The 17,374-nt window shown below is 35.4% G+C and overlaps 1 protein-coding gene across 1 annotated transcript; it reads left to right on the forward strand.

The window, feature by feature from the left end:
- Positions 1 to 3,963: 3,963 nt before the first annotated feature.
- Positions 3,964 to 4,358, forward strand: LOC128051182 (60S ribosomal protein L34). The gene has a single exon (XM_052643682.1). It carries the CDS (start codon positions 3,995 to 3,997, stop codon positions 4,346 to 4,348), a length of 354 nt encoding a protein of 117 aa, XP_052499642.1. The 5' UTR covers positions 3,964 to 3,994; the 3' UTR covers positions 4,349 to 4,358.
- The last annotated feature ends 13,016 nt before the right edge of the window (positions 4,359 to 17,374 follow it).

The following is a 17,374-nucleotide window of genomic DNA, read 5'->3' on the forward strand; positions in this document are numbered from 1 at the left end:
CGCTGTCTTTGGCAGGCAAAGAAGTAAATGGAGCTCAGCTGCTAGAACAAAAGGTGTTATTCAAAGTGAAATTACTGTGTCTTAACCCCGGCCGTACTTTGATGAGGACCTCTGCTTCCTAACTTGAGAAGAGGGAAAGCAAGTACTGAGAAGCAGCCACTAATGCTGAGACTAAGCAGTGACATGCATCGGCATTCAGTTTACCACGTGGAAATATTTCTTTAAAAATGAATAAACGAGAGAAAATGAGGAAGTGGAGTCAACTCCATAGAGTATTTAGAATATTTTTGTTAGTTTTGTTAATTAAAACATGCTTCTGATAATCAGAGAAGAGGGGAAAACACACAGAAGTTGAAGCTAATGTTTATTTTACTTAATAGTATAGGTTTCTTTTTCCAGAAGTGTAAGAGTGCAAATATGAGGTGAATAGTGGCCCCGGCATCCTTTGCCAATTTAAAAATCCTTGATGCATAAGTAAACATCCAGAAGTACATTTTTTCTTAGTAATAGTATTATCTTCCACTCTGGTAGGTTAGAACATAAAGAGAGAAACAAAGGAGAGACAGCTATATTGTCATTTAAGATAATTTTTAAAATATGTATGCAGAATAAATCATTATTCCCTTGGGTACTTGTGGAGTTATTGATTATGAAATATTAGTCAAATGGCAACAATCTAATTTTATTTTAATTCCAAAGTTGACAGTTCGGGTGAAAAGGGGGTTGCAAATTGCACTGCTCCTCTTAACCCAGACATTTAAGCTACTTTACAATAAACACTTGCTCTACAGGATGTTACAAGACTTGACTTTCTTTTTTTTCTTTTTTCTTTTTTTTTTGTTTTGCAAACCAGTTTATTTATTTATTTTAATATAAATTTATTTGTTTTAATTGGAGGCTAATTACTTTACAATATTGTGTTGGTTTTGCCATACATCAACATGAATCTGCCACAGGTATACACGTGTTCCCCATCCTGAACCCCCCTCCCTCCTCCCTCCCCGTACCATCCCTCTGGGTCGTCTCAGTGCACCAGCCCCAAGCATCCAGTATCATGCATCAAACCTGGACTGGCGACTTGTTTCATATATGATATTATACATGTTTCAATGACTTTCTTTTTGAAAGATGCTTGAGGCTAGATAAGGTACTGTTCTGTATGGAAGGAGCCAGTTGGATATAAGTAGAGAGTCCCAGAGATCCAAAGAAACTAATACCCCCATGTAAAGTGTTTTTAGGCAGCCAATGTTTGTTTGGGAGATTTCTTCTTGGCCTAAGAGAAGGCACCTCTCTGTGAGTCATTTCAAAACCTATGATTTACCCTGGATGCCCCAAGCATATACACAAGAGGAGTTAAGAGAGTTCAAGGAGTGACACTTTATCAGTGGTAAGTGGGTAAACAAAATGTGAAGTGTGACTTTTATGTTTATACAATTTGTAATACTAACAAGTAGAATGCACATGTCGCAAAAAACAGGATGGAATAGAGGTTTGAGTGATTTATGTTTCAAAAAGTTACACTGATTATATTCATTTAAGACCTATTTTTTAGTCCTTACTGAAATTAAAATACTTTTAAGAGTTATCTTTATGTTCTCATATTTATTACTATATATCTATTTTAGTACTTTCCATAGCATGCATTAACGATAGGCCCATTTCCTGTGATGGACTTTCAGGCCATCTGTAGATATTTACCTACTTAGCATTATGAAACAAACACACAGTTTAAATATTTTACATATAAACTTGAAGTCCTTTTTGAAATTTCCTCTTGATTGACCTCTTTTCCTCATTATGTCAGGAAACCCTCCAGGAAGTACACAAAGTCAGTTTTTCTCCTCTACACTCATATTCCCACAAGAGCAACTAATGGGCTTCCTAATCCGGAGAGAGGCTAAATAGGTAACAAACCAATGTGAAAACAACTTGGGAAATACACCCACACCAACTAGAAATATCTACAATTCTTTGTTCTTAACTACTCTGGCAAGATCCCACATTCTAAATGATGCAACAAGAAGAATCACACTTTAAGGAAGGAAGCACATATAATGTGGGAAAGAGATTGAACAAACAAACAAAAAGCCCTCTAATGCATGATGAAACAAGAGATCTTTCACAATTTTTAAATCATTATGATAGGTAACAGCGTAATTTTGAGAAGATGAAAAGGATGCTAAGAGAAGTCTCTTTAACAAATAAGAAACAAATAATCAGAATTATGATGATTGAAATAAATTCAAAAAAAATTATATGATACAATGTTAAAGAAACATTCAAGAATACAGATCAAATGGATAAAGAAATAAAGCAAAAATATTTAACATATCTTAATGTATTAATTATATATATGAGGAAAATAAAGACACACAGTACCATATTAGCAGTTTTGATTTTTAAATAATAGAAGATGCAAAAACAGAAAATGAAAGGTTATACACCTTGCAATAAACAATAGAAGTCTTACTTTAGAAAGGATAAGATATATAAATTTTACATTGGAAAGATCTACAAGACATAGAAAAGAATTAAGGAATGAAAATTTACATCCCCAGATTTCTGAATCAATACTTTAAATACTTGGAATATTTTACAGGTATTTAAAAGATTGAAGCACTTTTCTTACAAAGAGTTTAGTTTTCTTTTGGACATAGGGAAATAAGGCATAGGAAAATGTGATAAAATTTCAGTGATGCTAACATGGTTTCCCTGCTTTCTCACTGTATATCAAAGGAAGAGAAAAGTGAAGAAGCTCAAGTGTGATGCCTACTGAATGTGATAAGATGGTTAAAGTAGATACAGAATGTGGTAGAATGGCTAAAGGAAATAAATGAAGAATGGCAAGTAACTTTGAAAGTGTGAGCATCAGAAAAATGATGTCTTTAAGACCCAGTCCATTTAAGAACTGTCTATATTTATATTAGTATTGATACTTGACACCATGTTAGTTATCAGTATGTAAGCAGTTAAAATAGTATTCAGTTTATGAAAAATGGCATATTATAGAAAGTTCAAGGAAGGAATAAGAGAAGACATATTTGATATTTTCGTTAATATTTGCCAATTATTATATATAACACATAATAATATGATAAGACATTTTAATTTTTGTATCCATATGGATTCTAGATAAAATTTAATGAATATAGTTTGATTTTGGAGAATGCATAAGCAATTTTGTTTTGCTCTTTTTTCTACTATAAGGTATTCCATTTCAAGATGAAGAAGAAAATAAAATCTACGATTTTCTTTAGCAGACCTATTTTTTCATACTCCAGATTGCTTAATCTCTGTTACAGAAGCAAAAGACAAAAAAGAAAAGAGATTTCAGTAAAAAGCATAATAGATATGATTTCATCATGAGAAAATATGTTTTTAAATAAGACATTATACATGTCAAGATGAACAAGTTAAACTAATGAAAAGAAAACCATCTCCATATCTGATAAACTAAACAAGCTATACGAATATCACTGAAGTAAAAAAAAAAAAATTTTTTTTACCTCACCTGCTCTCTAGTACTGTCCAAATCAATTGCTCAAAATTAAAACTGAAGGAAAAAAAGTTAAAAAATAAAACCTGGATTTTCCACTTCCTCCACCAAATTATTGTCATAAATATCACTTCATTAGTGAAAGTGAAGTCGCTCAGTCGTGTCCGACTCTTTGTGACCCCATGGACTGTAGCCTCTCGGCTCCTCTGTCCATGGAACTTTCCAGGCAAGAGTGCTGGAGTGGATTGCCATTTCCTTCTCCAAGAAATGAATGTACAGTTTCTCAAAGAAGTCTTTAGCAACTGCATTTGGTCCATCAATATCTCCCATTAGTCGTAGGAATCCCAAAATACTATTTTCTACTACCAACAAAAAAATTATCAATTAGTATAGTTCCAACTTTTAAAGGGAAAACAACTGATCACTGTCACTTATTTCCTTTAAGAATATATGAAATTAAGCTTCCTCTTCCGGGGACGGCATCTAGAGGCATTCAGGATGGTGCAGCGTCTGACATACCGTCGTAGGCTATCCTACAATACAGCCTCTAACAAAACCAGGCTGTCCCGAACCCCTGGTAATAGAATTGTTTACCTTTACACCAAGAAGGTTGGGAAAGCACCAAAATCTGCATGTGGTGTGTGCCCAGGCCGACTTAGAGGGGTTCGCGCTGTGAGACCAAAAGTTCTCATGAGGTTGTCTAAAACAAAGAAACATGTCAGCCGAGCATATGGTGGTTCCATGTGTGCTAAATGTGTCCGCGACAGGATCAAGCGCGCTTTCCTTATTGAAGAGCAGAAGATCGTTGTGAAAGTATTGAAAGCACAAGCACAGAGTCAGAAAGCTAAATAAAAAATGAACCATTTTTTCTGTTAAAAAAAAAAAAAGAATATATGAAATTAAGGAACTTTGATATCAGTATGATATAGATATCTTTCTATTTCTTTTGTTTCTATAGACATTTTCATTGATTTATCTATTTAACCATGACAAATGCTGTAGCTAAACTTGGTCAACTCTGGACATCTCTATGGTCAGATAAAGGTGAGACAAGATAAGAAAGTTTCTGGAGATGTCGCAGAATTGCTTTCTGCTCTCAGTTAATTCAACCCATCTGGGGTAAAAATATATCAATGTGAATTTACACAGCTGATGAATTTCCTGTTTTATAAGTTAGGCCAAAGCAAAGTTCAGCATTCTGGTCTTCCATGTGAATAGGAATCATCTTATCTGCCCACAGAAAATATAATCTTACAGAGCATCTTCTTAAGTAAACCAAACTAAGCAGATATGGAGCCTGGTGTTTCTTTTGGATTCGAAGTCTCATTTTATTTGTTTGGAGCTTGAGGAATCTGAGGAAGTTCTTGTTTTCATGAATGGCTAGAGATAATGTATTTATATCTATCTTCTTTATATGAACTATCTTGGAAGCAATTTTAACTTATACATATTTTTAATTTTATTTTTCATCAACCATTTACATATTATCAGGCCTAAATACAGGTTTGCCTCTCGCTTGCAGATTTTGTTCATAAATTTTTTTTTGCTGGAATTTCTCTTTATATCATAAGAAACAATAAACATGAATAAATCACATGCCATTTTTTTTTGAAGATAAGGAATTACTTCTGCCTATAAATACTTTGTGATTTAGTTGCAGAAAAGAGACAGACATGCAATGAAAACCGTTATAAGGTAGCAAATTCTGTAGAGAACATGAATGGTTGGGGCCAGAAGTGGTCTATGAAGTCTGAGGAAATTATCCCCAAACTGAAGAATTCAGGGAGGCTTCCTCTCAAGGATTATATCAGGGTAGGAAGCAGGGCTTTAAAAAAAAAATCTCTTAAGAGGAAGATTTTCGTACTGTGCTGATTAGACCACCTAAATCAGAGGGTTTTTGAAGGATAACAAGGTGATCAAGACCTCAGCGTTAGGTAAGGCTGACTTCTAAAAAGCCTTGGGAAATTTTGGGAGAAAAAGACTAAGAAATATAGACATACACCATACATATTTCAGAATACCTTTGCCCTACTTGATTAAGCATCAAATGATACATTTTGTTCAAGAATTAGGCAAATATTGTATGTCTTATGCTTTGTATTTTTCTGCTGATTGAGCAATCTCTAAACTTAATAAAATTTTCTGAGTGATATTTTGATATTTAATTTTAATAAAATAATTTTGCTCTACTGGTAACATATACATTCATTATTATAAAATGTAAAGTCTTTCTAGTTTATTCTGAGATTAAAATGAATATTCATATTCATTTTTGTACTTACTATTTTCTTACTTTGCTTTACTCTCAGTTTAAAATTGAACATACATATTTCAATGTAATTTTGTAAAATATTGGAAAGAAGTCTAAATTATTTCTCAATTTTAAATACAGTCATGGAAAGTTATTTTTAGAGCATTAAATATTTCAAAACTTAAGCACAAAATATATAAAAAAGTTAGAAATGTATGACAGGCTTAAAATTAAGAAATGTGTCTAATTTTTTAGACATTTCTTTAAGTAATATTATTTCTAAGAAGTTTACCCTAAGATCTAATTTTTAAAGATACAAACTCTTTTAACAATTTAATAGTTGTCTCGGTGGAGACTTGGTATGTGGAAATTCATAAAGAGAACAGAACAATAATTATAAAAATAAACAAATAAATCCCTGATAACAATAAAGAATGGCTACCAGAAAAATTGGGACTCAAGACTACAAAAGTTGTCTGGGAAACTAAAATATCTAAAAATAAAATTACAAATTAATTTTGAATTTGAAATATTTTGTCAGTCACGGTGCCTTGAGATATGAGCAAACTGACATACAGCTCTGGGTTCTATATTGAAAGTTAATTTATTAATAATGATGAAAAATCTTACAGTAATAATAATGGAAAGTAATAAAGATTTGTCTCTGTGAAATATTTTCCATTCTTAAGGCATTTTTGGAAACAGTATCTTACTGATTTGTAGAAGTAAAGATTTTAAAGGTCCTATCTAGACAAAAAGGAAAATCAGAGGCGTTAGAAGGAGAGTAACAATTATTGCGTACCAAGGATGTTTCATGCTCATTATACTATTATTTAATGAATTATATTCCTTATTTAATTTAATTAATTCAATAATAGTATACAGTCATTGAGGCAACTTCAAGTCAAGGCATTGCCCCAGTTAGCATATCTGGGCAAGAGACAAAAGTGAAAGTTGCTCAGTGGTGTCCGACTTTTTGCAACCCCATGGACTAGTCCATGGAATTCTCCAGGCTGAAATACTGGAGTGGGTAGCCGTTCCCTTCTCAAGGGGATCTTCCCAACCCAGGGATCAAACCCAGGTCTACCAGACGGGGTATGCCCTGAAAATTATTTTATATAGCAATATTGGTGATAAATTTATTCTGTAAAACTGTAGCATAGACTTTTGCAAAGATTGCTATTTACCATTTTGTTTTTCCTTTTTCACCCACAAAAGTATTCTTTTCTTCACCAAGAGTAATAAGCCTGTATTTTCTAAAATTCCTTTTATATTCAAATGTCTATATAACACAGCTCTCATCAATACAATATACATGAAAGTTGTCAGCAATTGAAAAGAATGACATAATGCCATCTGCAGCAACATTTATGGACCTGGAGATTGTCGTACCAAGTGAAGCAAGTCAGACAGAGAAAGACTAATATCATGTGATTCCATACGATATCACGCATATGTGAAATAAAAAAAATGATACAAATGAACTTATTTATAAAACAGAAATAGAGAATGAAGTTATGGTTACCAGGGGGAAGGTGGGTATGGAATTAGATTCGGAGTTTGGGGTTGACATGCACATTGATATATTTAAAATAAAATGCTTTTCTATGGAAAAAGAAAAGTTGTTGACTACACCATTGAGAAGCTCTTTAAATTGCAGGAGTGAAGGGATGGAGGGTGATTAACTCCGAAGTTGTGGGACATTTTCCCCTCCGCCCTTCTTGCTGTCAGGAAAACTGATGCAATGCCCAGAGATGAGAGACCATCTTAGAACTACAAGTCAATGGTCACAAGTTGGCGATAGGTGATTCAAGCATCAGAAGAGCCTAGATCTCAGACAGGGCCACGGAGTCGCCACAGTCTCAGACTGCCTTTAGCCAAATTTCTCACAACAAGGTCAAAAATAGAGAATACATTCATTACTCAAGTCAAATTTTTTTCAGAGTTGCAATTTATAGACTAAAATGAAACTCTTAATTGTATGTCAGTGTACAAGAAATGTCTCTCAATCAAGGTATTTATGTGGCAGAAAACATCAACTTTTTTTTTTTAAGGTTTGTCCAAACAATTCTGTTATTTCAATTTCTGGAATTTAACGATGCAAAGATATACACAAGATTTGTTCTTTATCATGTAATTAATCCTTGCCTCAGATTTCTACCAATCATCTTAAAGAAAAAAAAAAGCCAGTTTTAGGAAATATACCTAAGTTAGTAACAATGATGAAAATACTACAGGTATAAAAGTTTTGGGGTACTGAATGACTTATTCTATCATCCTAGAATATCTATGAATTAGATACAACTGGTCACAGGTACCGTGAAAGTAAAAGGCCATGGTACTTCAACCTTCTGCAATCAATTTTTGTGAGGAATAAGAGTAAGCATTCCATAAAACTTCAAGGAAACATTACTATATAGATAAGAATGTCAATATTTCATGGCAAAATTATATTGAGTTATCATTATTTTAGCATAATGTTTTTACAATATTGACAGAGTTTCTCATTTATATCTTTAATCCTCAGTTACTAATTTTACAGTATAGACATATTTTGGTCAATTCTTCAGATAAATACATTAGTTATATTTTACATTGCATGCAATACAACTTAACATCATTAAACTTCAACTTCAAGCACACATTTAAAATAAAGATCATTTACCTAATAAATGGAAGTTTGAATTTGCAAACAAAAGTTACAAGGATTATATTCATTCAGCTTTTGCTGAGATGCTTGAATACTACATAGGATGCAAGGTTATCATGGTAGGTTTTTAGTTGTTTTTGAAGTTGTTTTTTTTTTTAATTTGAAGTCACTCAGTCCTGTCCAACTCTTTGAGACCCCATAGACTGCAGCCTACCAGGCTCCTCCATCCATGGGATTTTCCAGGCAAGAGTACTGGAGTGGATTGCCATTTAAAATGTATAAATTTATTTTCTTGGGGTTCCCTGATGGCTCAGTGGTGAAGAATCTGCCTGCCAATCCAAGAGACATGGGCCTGTGCATCCTAGAACCGGTGCTCCACAGCAAGAGAAGCCCCGCAGTGAGAAGTATGGGCATCACAACTAGAATAGCCCCTGCTCTCCAAAACTAGAGAAAATTGCACAGCAATGGAGACCTGGCACAGTGAAAAATACATACATTAATACATAAATTTATTAAATAAATAATGAGTAAAAGTATTTTCTTGACGACTCAGTTGCTTAATATAATTTTAATCTGTGTCCTTTGGTAATTTAATTCCATAAAATTTCCAAAAACATAATCAGAAAACCATCGTTTGGAATTAATACTCCCACTCAACAGATGCAATTAACAGAAAGAACATATTAATAATAATCCATCACTCATTTGAAAAGGAAGACATTTTCTTAGTGTTTTTTTTTTTTTCCCAGAAAACTTAGTTTTTAACTGGATGTTAGTCAGAAAAGCAGAGAAGGCAATGGCAACCCACTCCAGTACTCTTATCTGGAAAATCCCATGGGTGGAGGAGCCTGGAAATGGCATACCATAAAGTAGAAGAAAGAACTGGTCAGGAGACCCATTCTCTAAATAAATAAATAGAGCCAGGTCAGTCTATCTTTATATAAACATATATAAACAGAATACTAGCCAAGTACTCATCTTTGCAAAACATAGCTAAATAGCCTAACTTGTTTTCCTCTGATTTTAAACTCATTTCCTTGTGCAGAAACCACATCTCATCCACATTAGCTGGATGCCATTGGCTATTTATTTTAAATGCTTTCATTTCTTCTCTTATTTATTACTATTACTGTAAGTACACCCAGATGGTCAAACTGAATATTGTATGTAAAGTAAAATATTTTCTGTAGAATTAAATATATGTTCAAGTAACATATAATAGGCACATAGAACTTACATGCTCTTTTAAAATTTATTTATAAAATATGTATCTAAATGAGACTCAACAGTTCCTCTGTGTGTGTGTGTGTGTGTGTGTGTGTGTGTGTGTATGGATTTTGCATTTGCTCAAAATTTCAAAATCCCAAATTTATAAAAATCCAAGGACTAGACTATTTTATGGAGAAGGAAACGGCAACCCACTCCAGTGTTCTTGCCTGGAAAATCCCAGGGATGATGGAGCCTGGTGGGCTGCCGTCTATGGGGTCGCACAGAATTGGACACAATTGAAGCGAATTAGCAGCAGCAGCAGCAGCAGACAATTTTAAACATTGACATAATATTCATTTATATTTTTATCATTTTAAACTAACCTTTAATCCACATTGAACTCCAGTGATTATGGTAATGATTATAAAACATAGTAGTATTTTACATAGTTGGATACATTTGACTTCATGTTCTCCAAAAGAAATGTATTTTGCAATATTAATATTGAGTTAATTTGCTAAACCATGGAAGGTGTTTTAATAAAATATCTACTAAGATTCAACTTTCAGAAGATGATTAATAATGGCAAACAATAGCTATTTAAACTAGAAAAGTAAACAAAAAAAAGCCTTCTAAGAGATATTTCAGATGCCGTTTTTTAGGAGCAGCGGGTTGGAGGGGCAAACACTGTAGTGTTTCAACAAATGTAATTATATTACTTGACATAAATATCTTAAATGCTTCTAGAAAAGTAAAAAATCTCCCTCTGAATTTACATTAGCATTCTCTCTTCTGCTACTTTTAGCCAGCCATTTGGTTAGGGTTGAGAATTGCAGTATCCCAGAAGCAACACTAGTTTTCTTTCAGCACTGATGTTTATTATGTTCTTTCTGGAAGACAATACCATAAGTTTGATGTATCATATTAATTTGTTTTGTAGGAGTTGATCAATTAACTTGAAAAAACTCTATGTAGTGTTGATTCAATCATATAACAAGCATAATTTAATATAAATGGTGCATAAGACATTGATTTTGCCCAACTTCTCCGTAGAATTAGTGTCACTAAAGAAAGCAACCAAGCTGAACTAACAATATTAAGCATTTGTGCAATTTATCTCTTGCTATAATGAACAGTAAATGATATAATGACCAACAAGATTAATGATAAAGCAAACATGGTAGTCAGATTCATGCTATAGAAGACCAATTCACAATGTTACTTGGTAATCAATAATTTGAAGATTAATTTAACCAGTAGGAGTGTAAAACCAGACAACAGGGCAAATGAAAAACTTTTTACTGGAACATGTTCACTGCTATAGCCTTTTTAAAATATATTAAAAATTGAGTATGCTCTAATTTATCATATTTAAACTTCATGATAAATTTATTTCCCAGAGTTTTAACCTAAAATTATTGGAGAAGGCAATGGCACCCCACTCCAGTACTCTTGCCTGGAAAATCCCATGGATGGAGGAGCCTGATGGGCTGTAGTCCATGGTGTCGCTAAGAGTTGGACACAACTAAGCGACTTCCCTTTCACTTAAAACTTCATGATAAATTTATTTCCCAGAGTTTTAACCTAAAATTATACATATTGTCAAATAATTAATTTCTTTAAATGTCCCTAAATTGATGAAACACTCCAAATGATTAAAGATGCCTCCTGATTCTAGTACAGATTGAGAGGACGTTTATCAATAGAAGTCTTTTACGACCATTGTGCTTTCCTTCCAGTGGCTTTGCTGAATGTATTTAACTAAAGAAAGAAAAGTGTGTCTAAGAATAAAAACACAGGAGCTATAAAGAAGAAATCTCTTAAAGGAAAATATTAAGCCAAATATAAAATCTGGTTTATTGTCCTTTCTTATTCTTCTTTCCATTCACTAACTCTCTCTCTCACAAATTCTAGACCTTTAAAATTAAATTATGAACTATATAGCAACCATACATTCAGCAGTAAATTGGGAATTTTTAACTTTTAAGTTCTAAGTTTTGCTAGAAAGAAGTAATTCAGTTCACTTCAGTTCAGTTGCTTAGTCGTGTCCAATTCTTTGCAACCCCATGAACCGCAGCACGCCAGGCCTCTCTGTCCATCACCAACTCCCGGAGTCCACCCAAACTCATCTCCACTGAGTCGGTGATGCCATCCAACAATCTCATCCTTTGTTGTCCCCTTCTCCTCCTGCCTTCAATCTTTCCCAGCATCAAGGTCTTTTCAAGAGAGTCAGCTCTTCGCATCAGGTAGCCAAAATACTGGAGTTGCAACTTCAACATCAGTCCTTCCAATGAACACCCAGGACTGATTTCCTTTATGATGGACTGGTTGGATCTCCTTGCACTAATTCAGAGTAGTTTAAAATATCACAGTAAGTGGAAATGGTCCCTTTGATTCCATTTCTTCCATAGGCTGAAATGCCTGAGACACAATACTCTGCACATTTTTTTTTTGCTCAACCTGTCTGTTCATGGTTTGAACTACAGCCAATAGTTACTTCCTCTGGAAGAAAAAAATACCTCTACTAGAAAAAACAAAGAATGTTTACCTTGACTGTATTTGCACTCAAACTATACAAATAATTTTTTGAATAAATTTGTATAGAATCAAACAACATTATTAGTGTTTATGCTGCTATTATGCAAGAGCATCATCTTCTGACAAAAAGAATTCAGGACAGTGTTTGTGGTGAAATGTACAGATGACAAGTATTTTAAAGCATGTAATAGCATATGATGACATAATAAATAAAAACAGCATTCACTGGTATCTTAGTGTGCCTCAGATACTCCTCTAAGCACTCTGGATGTAATAACACTTATTCATCACATTAACCCTCTGAGACAAGTACAAGTTTTGCCTCTGTTTTATAGATGTCAAATTAAATGCAAAAGGAGTTAAGTAGCTTTCTAAAGATCTCACAGCTGCAAAGTGAAGGATTTGTGGCTGGCACCAAAACTAGCTGTATTTACTTCTCTATTTCTGTCTAGCTGGGCCTCCCTGATGGCTCAAGTTGGTGGGGAGTCCTGCCTGCAATACAGAAGACCTCGGTTTAATTATTGGGTTGGGAAGATCTGCTGAAAAAGGGACAGGCTACCCACCCCAGCATTATGGGGCTCTCTTTGTGGCTCAGCTGGTAAAGAACCTGCCTGCAATGTGGGAGACCTGGGTTTGATCCCTGGATTGGGAGGATCCCCTAAGCCTGGAGAATTCCATGGACTGTATAGTCCATGGAGTCGCAAAGATTCGGACACGACTGAGTGACTTTTACTTTCACTTTCTATCTAGTTAGTTTGAGAGTTTCTCCGTTTCACTTCATTGTTCTAAAGGTGCAAAGTTTGTTTGTTATGTTTATCTTACACTTCAAAGATATCTGTACCTTGTCATTGATGTAATTAAATTCCTCTGCATGTGAAGAACACAATTCCAGATGTATTATAAGAAGAAGCCAAACATCCTAGCTTCAAGAGCGACACTAACAGCATTGGAACAGAGCTGCATGTCTTTTAGTCTAATTTCCGCCATTAACGTTCACCATCACTCCCTACACACTCACTTCTTTTTCTTCTGCTACTACTTTATTCCTCCACCATGCGAGGCTTGTGTTTAATGCACAGCTGCTGTTCATGCATACATTTTGCCTTTTAATAATTGCAACTTATGTTTTCTCAAAAAAATGTGCTTAGGCTATAAATGTGCTTAGGCTAAAAATGTGCTTAGGCTTAAGCTATAAATGCTTAGGTAACAGTTTTACCTTGAAGTCCCATTCCTAACTGCTCAATTTCCATTTCAGAGAGAGGACATCTGATTGGCTCAGCCTCTTCTGCGGACCAAATGGGGCTGGCTGATATACTGACTGGCTATTCCTGGGTCAGATGCTGACCTCTGGTCCAGCTGTACTGTTACAATGAGGTGAGCATGAGTACTTTTGGATTAGGGGCAGTGAGTGAATCGGGTGAGGGTGATTTGGAAGAGACTATGGGCTGCTGACTCTATGCCAGGTTCTCCAGCATAAAATCCACTGATCTTGCATATCGCTATTTACGAAAATTCATAGTTTACACGTGCAGCTTGCCAGAACCAAAGAATGACACCAAAAAATGTGTCCAAGAGTTTTTTCCAGTGTTTTTTTTTTTCTTAGTCATACATTGATTTAAAATATTAGATGCAAAAGTACTAAGGCAGAACAAGAGAATTTAAAAAATATTGTAAGACATTTCATTTGATTCATACAGTTATAATTTAAAAAATACCAAGCCCTACCCACTCATAATCATTTGTCTCACTGAAAGATCTAGAGTTTTATGCAATCAACCTGCGTTATAAAAGTGGCAACAGGAAAAGAACATGAATGAAAAATTAGAGCACTGTGTATATTAAGTCCTCAAATCAGAGGTTGGTAGATTATGACTGAAAACCAAATTCAGCTCACTGCCTGTTCTGTAAATAAAGTTTTTTCAAGAATACAGCCACACTCATTTGTTTACGGATCGCATGCAGCTGTGTTGGTGCTTCGCTGGAAAGGTTGGGTAGTTAGCACAGAGTTGTGACAGAGGTGGTATGTCCTAGAAAGCCAAAACCAGTTGCTATCTGGCCTTTTACAGAAACAAACAACAAAAAAAGCTTTCTGACCTTTGTCTTACAGACCACAAAAATTTAGAAATAAATGAAAAATAAGTAGCAATGAAATTGTACTCCTGACACTGCACGTTTTATATTTTTTCTTTATTCGAATGTTGGAATTTCTATAGATGTTGAGATAGTAATTATCTTATTATCTGTAGGTTAGCACGTTACCTTGTGATTGCTGCTGCTGCTGCTGCTAAGTCGATTCAGTCGTGTCCGACTCTGTGCGACCCCAGAGATGGCAGCCTACCAGGCTCCCCCATCCCTGGGATTCTCCAGGCAAGAACACTGGAGTGGGTTGCCATTTCCTTCTCCAGTGCATGAAAGTGAAAAGTGAAAGTGAAGTCGCTCAGTCGTGTCCAACTCTTAGCGACCCCATGGACTGCAGCCCACCAGGCTCCCCCATCCATGGGATTTTCCAGGCAAGAGTACTGGAGTGGGGTGTCATTGCCTTCTCTGACCTTGTGATTAGGCTTAGTATTTCCTTTAAGGGGTAATCATCTCTTCTTTCATTTGCTTTGAGAAGAGCCTGATAATAAGATAAAATGCATAAGGAAGAGGAGCTAAAAAGCCTCTTGATGAAAGTGAAAGAGGAGAGTGAAAAAGTTGGCTTAAAGCTCAACATTCAGAAAACGAAGATCATGGCATCCGGTCCCATCACTTCATGGGAAATAGATGGGAAAACAGTAGAAACAGTGTCAGACTTTATTTTTGGGGGCTCCAAAATCACTGCAGATGGTGACTGCAGCCATGAAATTAAAAGACACTTACTCCTTGGAAGAAAAGTTATGACCAACCTAGATAGCATATTCAAAAGCAGAGACATTACTTTGCCGACTAAGGTCCGTCTAATCAAGGCTATGGTTTTTCCTGTGGTCATATATGGATGTGAGAGTTGGACTGTGAAGAAAGCTGAGCGCTGAAGAATTGATGCTTTCGAACTGTGGTGTTGAAGAGGACTCTTGAGAGTCCCTTGGACTGCAAGGAGATCCAACCAGTCCATTCTGAAGGAGATCAGCCCTGGGATTTCTTTGGAAGGAATGATGCTGAAGCTGAAACTCCAGTACTTTGGACACCTCATGAGAAGAGTTGACTCATTGGAAAAGACTCTGATGGTGGGAGGGATTGGGGAAAGGAGGAGAAGGGGATGACCCAGGATGAGATGGTCGGATGGCATCACGGACTCGACGGACATGAGTCTGAGTGAACTCCGGGAGATGGTGATGGACAAGGAGGCCTGGCGTGCTGCGATTCATGGGGTCGCAAAGAGTCGGACACGACTGAGCGACTGAACTGAACTGAACTGAACTGAAGCTTTATATTTCAAGGTAAATAGCCATTCCTCCTTGGCCTTCACTCTTTAGGTTTTGTCTTTTGGAGGGTCAACACCTGGCTCCTGAAGAGAAAGCGCTAAGATGGGATCCTTCATATGAAAGCTGACCAACATAAAGGATGCCAAGCGTTGTCTGTAACCCCTAGTAAAATGCAATTGTGGGGGGCCAGGTTTCCACGGTCTATCTCAAACTCCCCCCCTTTTTTTCTGCTTTCTCAACACTTATAAATGTCTATTTGCATGGTCTAAGTTAATATAATCTGTATAATCAGGTATTTACTAGAGTGATGTTTGTAGGTTTAAAAAGTAAACCCCATGGTTTCAGTGGCTTAACCCAATAAAAGTTTGTTTCTAACTCGTAAAGCAATTCAATATAAATGTCAAAGTTGGCAAGCATATTTCCTTTATGTGGTTATTTAGAGACATTTTTCATTTTATGATTTTTCTATCACATGTCTGCACTTGGACATCTGGAAACCAGAGGAGAAGGGATAATTGGGCAAATGCTTCACGTAGGTTAAGGAAGAGGGAACAAGGTTTTGTTGTCCATTTTACTGTCTATACCAAAAAAAGTACCTATAGTTTAGTTTCCCTATGTTGACCTATGTTTGGGACAAGCAACCCTTGAAGTCATCATGGTAAAACGAAGGATATATGTAAGGAGGAAGTGAATCCTGGGAATAAGAGATTAGAATATGAAGCCAAGTTAAATATTGTTCTTGGTGGGTGATTTTTCCCATTATTGACCTTCATTTATTTGACTTTATTTTATTAATTAAGGCAACAGTTCCTTTGAATGAGCAAAAATAATGTGAAATAAATATGCATATATACTGGTAAGGCAAGAAGCAGTAAGTACAGTCTTTGGCATTTGGCGAGTAGCATTAACATTGAGGGAAAGTGAAAATACGTGAAAAAGCGAAAAAAAAGCAAGAAGTGTCCAGAATAAGTTTTGTCTTACATTCATATATGCTAGAGAATTCCCCAATTATGAACAGATTTTTCAACAAAATAATTAATTTCTATTAATAACTTAGGGTTTATATCCCTAGCAGAGTTTTATTATGGTTTCCATGTTTTTCGTGGAGAAACTGAAGGCTGTGAGAAGTTCAGTGATTTGCTTTAATTCACATAGTCAGTCAGTGAAGGAAGACATTGATTTTTAGCCTGATTTTCTGACTCTTCATTCTACATATTGTCAGTTGCCCTGCAGAATCTTCATAGAGTCAGGACGGAAACTTTTATGGACTCATCAGTGGAGATGAAAGCGCTGAATTTACCGTGCCATGCTTTCTTCTTTGGGGTGTGTGCATGTGTGTGTGTGTGTGTGTGTGTGTGTGTGTATGTGTTAGAGGAGACACTTGCTTTTGCTAGTTCAAAAATAGGTGGAAGACCTTCATCCACAACTCCCTGGAAGAAAGTGAGCCAAATCTGATAGATTGATGACTTTACTCTGTGTGACTGGGTCAGATGGAGTTAATTAAGCACAGTCAACCCCCAGGCTAGAAAGTGCTTTTGGATGGAGTTCAGAGAAAAGTCCCTGAAGCTAGCATGGAGCTGGCCCCAACTTCCTCACGTTGGCCAATGCAAATATTATTATTCGTCCTATTAATCAGTTACAGTTTTTGACTCTGTAACCTTCTAAAGGCAATATATTTCCACAATGCTGTGTGAAGTATTTCCTTCTATTTGCTCAAATGCATTTCATATTAATTTCTTCTAAGCTGTTTATACACACTTTGTAAAAACAGTAAAGAAACAATATTAATCAATTTTTACTACATCTTTCTTAAACTTTCATGACTCATT

This window comes from Budorcas taxicolor, chromosome 7 (assembly GCF_023091745.1).
Source record: "Budorcas taxicolor isolate Tak-1 chromosome 7, Takin1.1, whole genome shotgun sequence".
Classification (NCBI taxonomy): Eukaryota; Metazoa; Chordata; class Mammalia; order Artiodactyla; family Bovidae; genus Budorcas; species Budorcas taxicolor.

Excerpts from the sequence above, each read along its gene's own strand:
- LOC128051182 (XM_052643682.1), top strand. The coding sequence starts at position 3,995 with ATGGTGCAGCGTCTGACATACCGTCGTAGGCTATCCTACAATACAGCC.